At 38.1% G+C, this 14,341-nt stretch overlaps 1 protein-coding gene across 10 annotated transcripts in view; it reads left to right on the top strand.

Moving 5' to 3' along the window:
- The first annotated feature begins 4,385 nt into the window (after nt 1-4,385).
- LOC115150722 (ephrin type-B receptor 2) overlaps nt 4,386-14,341 on the top strand; it is a 175,759-nt gene continuing 165,803 nt past the window's right edge. For all 10 annotated transcript variants that reach the window (XM_029694274.1, XM_029694281.1, XM_029694277.1 and 7 more), the window contains exon 1: nt 4,386-4,566. In XM_029694274.1, coding sequence (XP_029550134.1) covers nt 4,515-4,566 — 52 coding nt within the window. In that variant the 5' untranslated portion in view covers nt 4,386-4,514. The remainder of the gene's footprint in view (nt 4,567-14,341) is intronic.

Below are 14,341 nucleotides of genomic sequence, written 5' to 3'. Positions count from 1 at the left end.
GAGCAATTGTATTGTATAGAATAATATAATTTCTACATTTTGGAGCATACAGTATAGTTCAGTATTTTAATAATAAATTTTATACAGTCATTTTTGCTCATCTTTATCAAGGGTGTCAATAATTTTGAACCCCACTGTACATTTTAAGGCATAGAAAATTAAACCTTGCAATTGGATTGGTAACATAGATATTTTCATTCAGACAGATTTGAAAAGACCAAATTGAGGACAAATGTGCTTTATTGTCCCATGAAGGTAAACAGTAAAAAAAAAAAAAATGTATCTTACACTGCTAGAATAAATGGTGCTATATAGAGCCAAAAAGGTTGTTATTGCTCGTGTATGGCCCTCAACAAGGTTTTAAATAGAACTGCAAAGCACCGTGATTTTTAACAGAGTAACATATTTACATTAAATGTTACATTAAGTTGTTCTTGTAGTAACACTTTAATAACACTAATAAGGCATATTACTAATTCTGATTGATTGGCATTAAATATCCTAAAATCCAATACTGCTAAATATGCAAGATAATATTGTGATCAGCAGGTTATTCATGGTAGAGAGCTAAACCTGCAATCCCACGCTTTGTATTCGCCAATGCAGTCTAATACTACAGAAACTGTTAAATGGAATTCAACCCACAATGTTATGCTCATGGGGACTGTATATATGACCAACATATCATAAAGGACCTTAGATCTGTTTACGTAATGTTGTAAAACAAACAATTTAGTTAAAATGCTATGTAATGATTTGGCTCCATGGCTCCATTGCGGTATGTCTGCTTAAAAGAGTCCTGAGCTCCATTTTAAGACAGCATCTCTCCCAGTGTACGTCATCTCCACATATAAAACGGATCTGTTTCTTTTTTACCCATCATGCCTCAGCATCAGTACAGTCATTTGGATTACACTACCAGCTGCTGAAACAGGAAATCGGTTTTATACTGTTTTAAATTCAAAAATTCTGTTTGTGGCTTTGCACATGAGTGACATAGATTTAGATGTAATTTCTCCACCAACCAACAATGACATTTTAGAATTGCTTAGGCAACAGTATTTTGATGGAGAGAAGTTACAGCATGGCGTTTTTATATTCAAATGATTCATATTTCCACCCCCCAAAAATCTTAATATTTTGTATAGTTGAAAGACAGAGTTGGAAAATGATTGACACTGTTGCCAATGATGGCAGTACTAGTCTTTCATGTACCAACCTGATGAGCCAATTTCAGGGCTTAGTTTGATCTTAACAGCTTGGAGGGATCAATTATGGCTTGTTTTCAAGCTGCATTCATACTTTGAGCTAAATACTCTTCCGCATGAAGAAGATTAATGCTGTGATTTTTTGGGGGGAAGAATATTTACGTAATTCTGTTGTTGACTGTCAATCTTTTTTGCCCAAGGTTTTGCAGACGACCCTTTGGATTTTAAGTTAAAGTATAACAACCATAACTGTATAGACCATTAATATTACGTATGGTAGCCAATATTATGCCCATAGTACAATCAGGGTCAAAAGTTGAAATGCAATTAACTCTGTACTGTAACGCTATAACGATTTTGATGTTTCACTGCCATTGTTGGCAGTCTTAATGATTTGTGAACTCTGAATGACACAACTGTGCCTAATCATCACACATACATGACATGAATAAAATGGTCATGCTGCTAATCATCATCCTCAGGGTCTTGACCTTTCATCAAAGTATATTCATTTGAGTAACCTTCATCAGTATACTATATTGCTCATAGTGTAATCGTTGTCGGCATAAGAATACTAACTACTAAAACTTTTTCAGTGAATATCGACAGCTGAATTATAAAATGTGTAGTTTATATTTACACAATACCATACTGTGGCATGTTATCATACACCATTTTACATGATTCAAGTGGGACAATAACATCATCATTTCTAAAGAGAAAGTTGATGCTTTGAGGAGAAATGGATATCGATTGTACAGCTCAAATGGCTTATAGCGTAATACAACTCCTGCAATCACTATGTTTGATGCATTGATTGCATGTACAGTACTGCAGGCATGTTTTCATTCATACATTCATACATTTCATTCATTCATTCATTCTGTATGTAGAAACCGGAAAACAAAATGGCCACTATTACTCATGTGAGATGCTGAAAAGTTGACCAAAACATATACCGGTACGTTAGTTCCTTTCATTTGTATTACAGTTTCTGAGAGTAAAATACATTACCATTGATCATTTTTATATCCATTGTTAATGTTCCTAATTATATTTATTTTAATATATTTTTCTGGTAGGTTCGGTACACAATAGCTTCTCGATAGCTTATTCTCCAAACTCCACCACACCATGTAATTGTATGAAATATTAAACAAAAAGAGCTGAATGATTGAATCTACAATGCACAAACCCAGGACCAGGCAGTCACTTTATTAGGACCTGATATCCATACCTGAATACTTTCAGGAGATTTCGGTATATGTCACCAAAAAGTGCTAAATAATTACAGTAACTATATAGAACACAACGCACACACACACACACTCATACACAAACATCTATATACATACACACATTTGAATGCTATTAATGCTATCTATTACTGTAGTGGACAGCAGGGGATTTGAGAAAAACATTAGAAATCAACTTAAGAAAAACAGGATTTATACTAAATGTACCTTTTTATCACTGATACTATTGCTATATTTTGGCAACGCTTTCTTCCATATAGGTCCAAATAGCTTAAACACATGTACACTCGTAAATAAAAAAGGGTTATTTGGCTGTCCCCATAGGAGGCAAATGAAGACAGTCGTGAAGAGGGCATGGCAATGCCCATTCCCTCTCAGGAGACTGAAAAAACTTGGGCACGTGTCCTCAGATCCTAAAAAAGTTATACAGCTGCACCATCGAGAGCATCCTGACTGATAGATCACCGCCTGGTATGGCAACTGCTCGTTCACCGACCGCAAGGCACTACAGAGGGTAGTGCGTACGGCCCAGTACATCACTGGTGCCAAGCTTCCTGCCATCCAGGACCTCTATACCAGGCGGAGTCAGAGGAAGGCCGTAAAAATTGCCATTAACTGCAGCCACCCTAGTCATTAACTGTTCTCTCTGCTAGCGCACGGCAAGCATTACCAGAGCGCCAAGTCTAGGTCCAAAAGGCTTCTTAACAGCTTCTAACCCCAAGCCATAAGACTCCTGAACAGCTAATCAAAAGGCTACCCGGACTATTTGCAAATTGCTACCCAGACTATTTATTATCTACGCATAGTCACTTTACCTCTACCTACAGTACATGTACATATTACCTCAATTACCTCGACTAACCTGTGCCCCTGCACATTGACTCTGTACCGATACCCCCTGTATACAGCCTAATTACTGTTATTTTATTGTTGCTCTTTAATTATTTGTTATTTTTCTATTTCCCTCTTTTCTATGTGTATTTAATTTTTACTTCAGTTCATTTTAGTAAATACTTTAACAATCATTTTTCTTAAAAAACTGCATTGTTGGTTAAGGGCTTGTATGTAAGCATTGCACTGTAATGTCCACACCTGTTGTATTCAGGGAATGTGGCAAATACAATTTGATTTGATTTATGCGGACAGCCAAAGAACCCTTTCGGGAACGCTTTTTTAAGAGAGTGTATCTATGAGCCATCTATTTTTTAATAGATGGCTCATGAATTGAACACGCATCCTATTATTATAATTACTTTGAAAGATATCACTCAGCCCTTCTACCCCTTATCTTAATTACACTCAGGGAATAATTATTGAGTAAATAATACTAACAGACTCAACTAACTTTTATAGTGGGGTTTCCTATAAAGAAGACGTTCTCCTAAACAAAACAATTATAAAACATGACTCAATGATTGGTATTTACCGGACCATTAAAAATGACTGCAACATCACTTACTCTTTGTTGAATTATCTGATCCATGCTCCTTGTCACCTGCCAAGAGTATCGAGACATTAATATAAAATACATTACTAACAACAAAATCTACATAAATGTTGTAGGCAGAAAACTTATTGCTCGACTATCAGCCTTCCACGTGATTCTAAAATCCATGATTATCAGACATAGATGAGGCAGTTAGGCGATTCTATCTTTATGATTGACAGTATGGATAGTGGAACTTCTTTTGGCAGGGGGAGAGCGTGACATGATCAACAACTACAAGCATAAACAAAAGTCCTAGGCTATTTATGATATATTTTAGGGTTTGGATCATATATATATTTAATATGCACATGTCCTAAATTTGAGATGTGGAGCAGTTTTCCTAACGTGGATAATGCTGTAATATACACGGCACCCCTTTGTCTGCTGTTTTTGGTTTCGCCCAAACTTGGTTCAGATTTGAGTTATTTTCTATGGCGTCTGGTTTACTCTATCGAAGGTGAAGGTCCGCTCATCTCCGCCAGCATTCGCTGTCAATGGCTTTCAGGACTTATTTTATTTGAATGTCTGGGCTTTTAACACTTTCGTCCAAAGAAACCAATAATGGATATTCTATGGATTTTATGGATAATACCCACCGTTATAGCTGTAGAAGGTAAGAAAGAGCATGTTTGAATTCCATTAAAAAACGTCTTGCCGACGGTGTTGTAGAGTTTCTGATCACAGCACGTTGAGTGGTTGACTGGTTGTAACGACAGAAATCACACCTCTGTCATAGAACGTTCCGGGGTCTACATTGTGGCAAGGCGCTTCTTTGATTTTTGAACTGAAATAATTAACACTAGCTTTAATGAGGGTTGCACCGAACATGCCCTCATCCTCTCAGGTAACCGAACGTAGGTTATCGTTTGTTATGAAGGACATACCATATGTTTATTAGGCTATTGTATGTCATTGTATACATGCCAAGTCAATACATCTCTAGGTTTATATAATTTCAAACAGTTCAATCTTCAACACTAAAGTAAACGTGTTAGACTACTTTATAATGCAGCATGGATTTTCCTCTTGTCTGTAATTTGTAAAATAGCAGCATGAACAACCAACAACAGTCAGTAGGCGATACGTTTCCTGAAGATTATTGTGTCTAGTATGGACAGTTCTGTATTTGATTAGCGAGGCATCTGTTGTATAGCTTAATCATTTTGTTGGAAATGGAAGCATCTAATTGTGCTGTGCACTGGCCGGAGCACACAGGTTTTTCTTGTGAATGATGATGAGCAGCGTGTTCAGTGGCACAATGGAACAGACTTCATGAGAGCAGAGCGCTACAGTAGCCTACCAATGTTTAACCACCAAGCACTATCCCCTTTTCATTGAAAATAGGGCGGTAGGTTGATTATCTACACTTCAGTTAATGTGCTATTTTGGTGTGATGATTTGTCACAGAACACGAGTCTTGTGATTGCTTTTGAAGGGATGAGTGTTGGCGGGTTAGAATGAGTAGAGCCTACCTCTTACATACCCGTAGGATACCAACCACAATGTAAATACGTTCCCAGCAAACATAAATATATACATACTGTAAACCAGGGTTCCCCAACTGGCGGCCAGCGGGTGGTTTTATTTGGCACCCAAAGTTTTCTGAGCTAAATATATGTATTTATATATATTATGAATTTACATTTTTATTGTTAGACATAAGAGTTTAGAAACACCAGGAAATCGGCACCAAGTGATTTTAATTTGGAAAATCTGCTCCAAAGTATTCCCACGCATAATAGAGAGGCACAAGGGTTGAAATTAGGATGTTTTAGTCAAATATTATATCCGTTTGGGCTTCTTGCGGTCACTTTTTTGTCAATTTTTTTGTAATTATATTCTGGCCTAAAAATCGGCATGCGGCTGAATCAAGTTGATGATCCCTGCTGTAAACCCTACTGTACTTAGCCTACCAAGTGAATAAGAAGCTGATGCTATCTTCATGTAGCCTATAGTAGTTTTTGAAGAGAAGTGTGCTCCACATACCTTGATAGTCCTTTAGAGTTGATAAATAAAAGTTTGGTATGTTTCAAACAGCATATCATTTAACTGGTATATTGGGAAAGGATGTTGCGTAAATTGTTACATAGGCAGGCCTAAATAAGCCTGGGAATGTGTACTTTCCAGTTGACATTTCTAGTTGTAGAGTAGGTGGGCCCATACACATATCCAATGTTGTGTACCACTGGCAAAATACATCAATATTTACATTTTAGTGATTTAGCAGAAGCTCTTATCCAAAGCAACTTACACGAGCAATTAGGTTTAGTGCCTTGCTCAAGGGCACATTGACAGAGTTTTCACCTAGTCGGCTCACAGATTCAAACCACAGCGTCCTTTTCGGTTACTGGCCCAACGCACCTAACCGCTAGGCTACCTGCCGCCCACTATATGGTAGTGTTTAGGCCTCTGTCTGAGCGTAAGAATTTTCACACTGAACATTTATACATAATAATTGTAAAATGCTATAAACAACTACAATTGTTTAGTTGTCTGATTACATTCTTTCAATGAAAATAGTAGATGCTTTTGCTTGTCATAAAATACCAACCTATATGTATATTTTTTAACATTCACTGTAATTAGTAGTTGACGATGCTTAGCATTTGGAAATATTTTTTCTGTCCTTATTCAAAATAAAAGTTTTACCTATAAGAGAAACACTGTTTGCAAGACCCAGGGTCTAGGAACCAGACTCATGTGCAATTTCTAAAATAATTTCAATATTATAAACAATGGCTTTGTGACCTAGCAAATATATATATATATATATATATATATATATATATATATATTTATATTTTTTATATAATGTTTTTTATGTGTATATATATAAACCTGTCTTGAGCTGCTATATTTTCAATTATATGTTATATTGTTATAACAACTATATTGTTACCATGAATTCATATTATTGATATTATTATTATAATTATTTCAATTACATTATTATTTTGTTTACTATATAAACATATCTTAATTCAGTGAGGGTTGTTTTCTACATTTTACTGGAGATAAATTATCTAAGGCCAGACTCTTCCTATACATGTTCCAGTTTGAGTTTGTTCATCATAGCTGTTCATTTACATTTTCACTTGAAATTAAGAATAAAGCTTGAATGGGAAAAGCTCATGGGTGTTCGCCTTTATAAGGTTAGTGATAGAATGAAGTTCTTCTCTGTTAGCAGTCTTCGGGCTCTAGGGTCATGAGTGAGGTGGAACCACAGACAGTAGGATAGAAGCTGCTTCATGACAAATAATAACAGACCAATGTATTTTAACCAATTGCGTTGAATAGAGTGGCATGCTGTTTTCTCTTTCTGGAATGCAAACGTGGCTAGATGACGTATGAGACTGCAACATATATTTAGAAACAGCAATAAAAAACAGGCCTTTGTTTTGTATTGTGCAATGTGGCAGGCTAATACACATACTATGATGTCATTTAGTAGGCTTATTTTATCAAGAGTTTTCTATTTTATTTGTGTCGCAAGCAATATATGTCATTAATGAAGCCATTTATTTGGCCATTCTCTTTCAGAATACATTTATTTCTTGGTCATTTACAATGTAATACAAATATCTGCATGTTCAGACAAAGGTTGCATGGAAGAAAATGCTGTTTTCTTTCTGAAGAGACAATTAGGCTAATAGTTACTCCTTTTCATGTTTCTGTTTACGTAATTGAATAGTCATTCATTACTATTCAACTTCACTGACGATACAAGTATTGATTGCCGAACCCATATTTCTCAAGCAATATTAGCCGGCAACACTATTGTTATGTTTATTGTATTTCAGTATCGTGACTGGTTGGTCTCATCCCCAACCCATCACAGGCCCCCCATCTTACCCTTTGTATCACCCTAGCCGATCATCCAATGAAGTTGCAGGAGTAGGCCACGTATGAAAAATCGAGAGTTGAAAAAGAGGTCACTGCAGCCCTTAATAAAAAAAAACAACACGCGACAGAGAGGAACGTTGAAGTAAATCGTATTGACGGCTCTGATGTCATGATGTCAGAACATGGTTGCTTTGGCGAAGGTTCTTCTGTCGGGTTTTATAAAAAATAAACGTCCAAGTACACCCATAGTCATTCCAGCACATCTCTGAGATCAAGCCTAATGTTGGTCATTGCATCGTGATTTAAAAAAAGAACAGATATTTTTGGGTGTTTTGATGTATCATTTTAATAGCTAGCTAATAAGTATGTATATCTACAGTAATTGTATAGCCTAGCAATTGAAGAGAATATAAATAGCTATACTTTTATGTTTATGTTAGGCTAATTATTTAGCCCTACGTATCTTTAAATGTATTTGGACAACATAGATTGTTTCATGCTTTATCTTTTTGGACATAGCAGGTGAACTTTCTATTAATGACAGGTGATATTCTTTCAGCTACAGCTGTAACGTCTGCTTCCAGCTCACACTCTCAAACACATACATCCTCTGAACGCAGCTCACTCTCCAGATCCCAATCACCTGAATTCTGATCACCTGTTCACACACCTGTATGTCATTATCACACACTATTTAGTTCAGTTCTTTGCACCCCATCATTGTGAGGTATTGTTTGTTTTGATCCATTTTTCTATTCGGAGCTCTGTTTTTCCCCCGTATTAGTCCTGTGTATCATTGTTTTGGCCATTGTTCACTAACAATGTTTTTTTGCCTATTCCCTGCCTGTACTTTTGCCTATCAGATTTCCTGTCATCAACCTCTTGCCTGATCTCCCAGACTAGGTTATTAGCATTTTTCCCTGCCTGTACGGTTACCTTTTTGGATTCCCTGTGTTAGACCTTCTGTCTGCCCCTGGACCCAGCTACCTGCCTCCTCCTGTGGTCCTTTACTAAATTAACACCTGCTGCGCCCTGCACTTGAAACCAGCTCTCTGTCTCCCATCGTACTCATTACAACAGCTCTAACAACCATAGCTTCGTATATGGATTTCAGAGTGGTTAAATGTTGAGAGTGATGTAGCTAGTTATCTTTTAAACCAAAAGACAGGGATGCTGTTGGGCTAAAATACTGTGGATTTAATGCAAGCCCCTGTTGATATGAAATCTTCTTGGTAGGCCTATGGTACATTTTTGCAGGCAAACTGTAATAAATGGAATCGAGGTGCTCAGTAAGATAACTCCTGTTATTCCAGCAGAGCCAGGTAGGCTTGTGTATTTATCTTCTCATTCTGTTTACCTTTGCATCAGCTGCAGGTGCATTACTTACCTCATACCAGGTGTATCTATGGAGCGCATCATCATCAACAACAACAACAAAACAACATTTATCTCACAAATCTTACCAGAGCTGTCATAAAGTGTTATCATGAAAGTTTGTGTAAGCCCATTCACTCTTCATGCTATTCAAGGTCAGGCATAGTATTAAAAAATCTAGTCAGTCATTGATTGAATTAGTTAACCACAAGGCTTTTGGCTGTACTAGACATTTGGCTCTCTATATCTGATTGTGTATCTTATTACCCTTCTCCTATCTCTGGACTGGGTAAATACTGGGTAAATAATGGACTGTAAAATAAAGTAACCAAAGTTTGAATAAACACGGTTTATTGACTACCTTTTTTGTGGAGTTATGATAATTGTAACAAAGTGAAGCCATTTAATTCAGTGTGAAATCATGATTTTTATTTAAATTCAATCGTCACACAACATTTAAAATTGCACAAACAGTCAACAGTATATACCACCACCTCTCTAACTCGTACCTCAATCATTTGTGGGTTTAGATAACTGACAGTTGTAGAGATGACACCATGGATGAGGCACTGTAGAAGAACTTGGGATCCAGATTACATATCTAAGGAAGGGAGTTGTTTTTTGTTAATATCTGGTGAAAATGTCAGAGCGATATCTTAGGGCGCTTTCAGATATCCCCTTATGATCAGGATCCTGGAACGTTTGATACCCTGATCCTCACAATAAAGCATGTGTGAAATGCAAATGAACCCTGGCTGAAACAAATCCTGAGTACCAGGTATTGTACTCTTTTGCCCGTTGTAAACAAGCTAGCTTGTTAACGTCATGTAGAAGGTGCGTCTTGCTAATCGTACCATGAAACGGTTATTTTCAGGTCTTGTGAAATCAAAATGTATTCTGTAGAATTCTCACAAATTTCTTATGTGAAAACGCCCTTAGAGATAGTAAGCAGCCCCAGAGGTTTGTCTGCCATAATGCGGTTGCCTCCTCCAATAGGCTACAGTGGAAACCTGAGAGAAAACAAAGTGCTTTCAGTATTTCATTCTTTGTTGTTCTGTTTTATCCTAAATGTATTTTTTTGTTGTGTGTTGTTTGAAGAGAGTTATGAACATTTGCATTTTGAGTCTGCCAAATTCGTATAAACCTGCTTTCAAATGTAAATTCAAAAGTCCCATTTAATTTGTACTTGTGTGGGGACTGTAAGTGTTTGCCTAACATGGAGGCGTTATGGTTTTTGAAATAGTAACAAAAGGCTATGAGAGGAGGGCTCTGAAATGGGATTAAATCAAGGTCAAATGAGCGACCATACGCAATCCTGTGTTTTCTCAGTCTACCCAATGAGCAGATGCAGGGAGCTCGTCTGTACACCAACCACCACAGTAGACTTTAACAGAATCTGCCTCTATTCAAGACCTAATCCATGCTGCCCAGGGCCCAGGCATTGTCACCTTGCATGCTAAATTTCAATTAGTGCTGGTACCAGTTGTTTCACTTGAGGTTGAGTGTCACATTTCGGGGACATCCATGGGCTACCTTGTGGATGAGTTTAATGCCGGGGTATCCGAGGGGCTCAGAGATGTTGGCCGATGGTGAGAGGGGATGCCAGTTTCACAAAAACGTGTTCTCTCTGCATGGGATGACATCATTATTTCAAAATGTTGAACTGCCGTCTTTTGTTACGTGCGTGTATCAGTGCCTCATTCTCCATCCATGTTCACTACACCATTTGATCATCAAGAGCCAGTCAGTAAGAGCCTGCCCCCTTTGGTAACATACCATTTAAAACAACTTTCAACACTCTTCAATAATTTCCGTCTTTTGCTAGATAAAAAGAATTCCAAGCAACAACTGTTGATTTATAGTCATACTTTGATATTTCTTAAGTTTACATGAAACCTTGTTTAGATGGAAACATATATTTTCAACCTCTCCCTCAACGTGATCAAGACAAAGGAGATGATTGTGGACTACAGGAAAAAGAGGACGGAGCACGCCCCCATTCTCATCGACGGGGCTACAGTGGAGCAGGTTGAAAGCTTCAAGTTCCTTGGTGTCCACATCACCAACAAATGAACATGGTCCAAACACACCAAGTCGTGAAGTCGTGAAGAAGGCACGACAAAACCTATTACCCCTCAGGAGACTGAAAAGATTTGGCTTGGGTCCTCAGATCCTCAAAAGGTTCTATAGCTGCACCATCGAGAGCATCCTGACTGGTTGCATCACTCCCTGGTATGGCAACTGCTCAGCCTCCGACCGAAAGGCACTACAGAGGGTAGTGCGAATGGCCCAGTACATCACTGGGGCTAAGCTTCCTGCCATCCAGGACCTCTATATCAGGTGGTGTCAGAGGAAGGCCCTAAAAATTGTCAAAGACTCCAGACACCCTAGTCATAGACTGTTCTCTCTGCTACCGCACGGCAAGCGGTACTGGAGCGCCAAGTCTAGGTCCAAGAGGCTTCTAAACAGCTTCTACCCCCAAGCCATAAGACTCCTGAACAGCTTATAAAATGGCTACCCCCCCACCCCCTCTTTACACCACTGCTATTCTCTGTTGTCATCTATGCATAGTCACTTTAACAACTCTACCTACATGTACATATTACCTCAACTGACCGGTGCCACCGCACATTGACTCTATCGGTACCCCCCTGTATATAGTCTCGCTATTGTTATTTTACTGCTGCTCTTTAATTACTTGTTACTTTTATCTTTTATTCTTATCCGTATTTTTTTGAAACTGTATTGTTGGTTATGGGTTCGTAAGTAAGCATTTCACTGTAAGGTCTACACCTGTTGTATTCGGTGCATGTGACTAATACAATTTGATTTGATTTGACTATTCCCAATATGCTTTTTTTTATGGCTTGCCTCAGGACGGTCAACTGTGCACAACATAAGCTCAGTTGGGAAAATACAATTGAATAGTTCTAAGTGTAGAATTTCAACACCAACAGGTTTGTCAACACTAGAGGTACTGTGGAATGTGGACAATTGAGCACCTATGCTTTACATTAAATTGTATTCTTTACTGAGGATCACTTGAATTATTGTTCTTGGGTTTTGTTTTTCTAGCAGTGGATAAAGTATAGGTGTGATGTTCTACCCTAGGGCCATAATTGTTTTAGCCTGTGGTCAGAAAATGTGTTTGTTCTAAAAGTGAGACAATCTAGACACTATGACTAATGCACCTTTTTTCAACCTAACATTGTATGGCACTGTTAGGGATTGCAGTGCCCTGCACTAATATTGGCACCCTTGGTAAATATGAGCAAAACGGGCTGTGAAATGTTTTTCTTTATTGTTTATCCTCTTGGTCATTCATTCAAAATATTCACAAAAATCTAACCTTTAATTAAAGTAAAATTATTGAAAAAAATAATACATTCTTATCATAAAATAAATATTTTTCCCTTTGCCAAGATAACAGCTATCAGCTCTGAGTCTTCTCCTATAATGCGTAATGAGATTGGAGAATACATGGCAAGGGATCTGCGATCATTCCTCAATACAGAATCTCTCCAGATCCTTCAGATTTCGAGGTCCACGCTTGTGGACTCTCCTCTTCAGCTCATCTCACATGCTTTCTATGGGGTTTAGGTCAGGGGATTGGGATGGCCATGGTAAAACCTTGATTCTGTGGTCAGTGAACCATCTTTGTGTTGATTTTGAGGTGTGCTTTGGATCATTGTCCTGTTGGGAGATCCAACCACTGCCCCGTTTAAGCTTCCTAGCAGAGGCAGTCAGGTTTTGATTTAATATCTGCTGGTATTTGATGGAGTCCATGATACCATGTATCCTAACAAGTTGTCCAGGGCCTTTGGAAGAAAAACAGGTCCACAACATAAAAGATCCACCACCATACTTCACAGTGGGGATGAGGTACTTTTCTGCATGGCTATCTTTCTGTCTACACCAAACCCACCTCTGGTGTTTGTTTCCAAAAAGCTCTATTTTGGTCTCATCTGACCATAGAACCAGGTCCCATTGAAAGTTCCAGGAACATTTGGAAAACTGTAGGCGCTTGAGTCTGTTGTTTGATGACAGCAAAGGCTTGTATATGGCAACCCTCCCAAACAACTTGTGGTTATGTAGGTTTTGGAGACTTTCTGACCCCAAGACCCAACTAACGTCTCCAATTGTGATCCTTGGAGATTTTTTGGCAACTTGAACCATCCTCCTCACTGTGCGTGGGGACAATATAGACACACGTCCTCTTCCAGGCCGATTGTTAACATCTCCAGTTGCTTTAAACTTCTTAAGTATTGCCCTGATAGTGGAAATGGGCATTTTCAACCGTTATTTTCTTCTAGCCATTTCCTGATTTGTCCAGCTATATAACCTTTTGTCGCACATCATTACTGTTTTCTCGGGTCTTTCCCATAGTGATGGATGACCTTGGGAACTTGGCCTGTGTGTCACCTCATATTTATACCCCAGTGGAACAGGAAGTAATAATTGTGACACACATGTTTTGGAGAAAAATATTTATTTCACATTTATTTATTTCAATAATTTTACTTCAGTTAAAGGTTCGATATTTGTGGCAATATTATTTGGGGGGCTCCCGAGTGGCGCAGCGGTCTAAGGCACTGCATCTCAGTGCTAGAGGCGTCACTACAGACCCTGGGTCAATTCCAGGCTGTATCACAACTGGCCATGATTGGGAGTCCCATAGGGCGGTGCACAATTGGCCCACCATCGTTAGGGTTTGGCCGGGGTAGGCGTCATTGTAAATAAGAATTTGTTCCTAACTGACTTGCCTAGTTAAATAAAGGCAAAAAAATAGTGGAGGGCACTGTATATTGAAGATTAGTCAGATTGATTGCATAATTTCTGAGACAGATATAATTATCATGTTGGATATCATTATATTATCTTCCAAGCTTCATACTTCTCAACACTGAATGTCAAACAGAATGTGGTTGATAATTAGTTCAGCTAATGATGTTAGAGTTGCTACACAGAGGTAAGGAGTTTATTCAATGGGAGCACAGTTTCTGGCCAGTACCTCATCCCTGTGGGCTATATCTTGTTATTTTGAACTGTATAAATTCAATAGTAACTACAAAAGCAACCTAATGTGTACCTTTACAGGTATAATATTCTTATACCAATTGTTCAGGAACCTAGATTCAGGATAATGTTAATATATAGTTTAAATGTTTCAA

This window comes from Salmo trutta, chromosome 16, assembly GCF_901001165.1.
Source record: "Salmo trutta chromosome 16, fSalTru1.1, whole genome shotgun sequence".
NCBI classification, from domain to species: domain Eukaryota; kingdom Metazoa; phylum Chordata; class Actinopteri; order Salmoniformes; family Salmonidae; genus Salmo; species Salmo trutta.
This window is presented reverse-complemented; position numbering and strand designations above follow the sequence as displayed.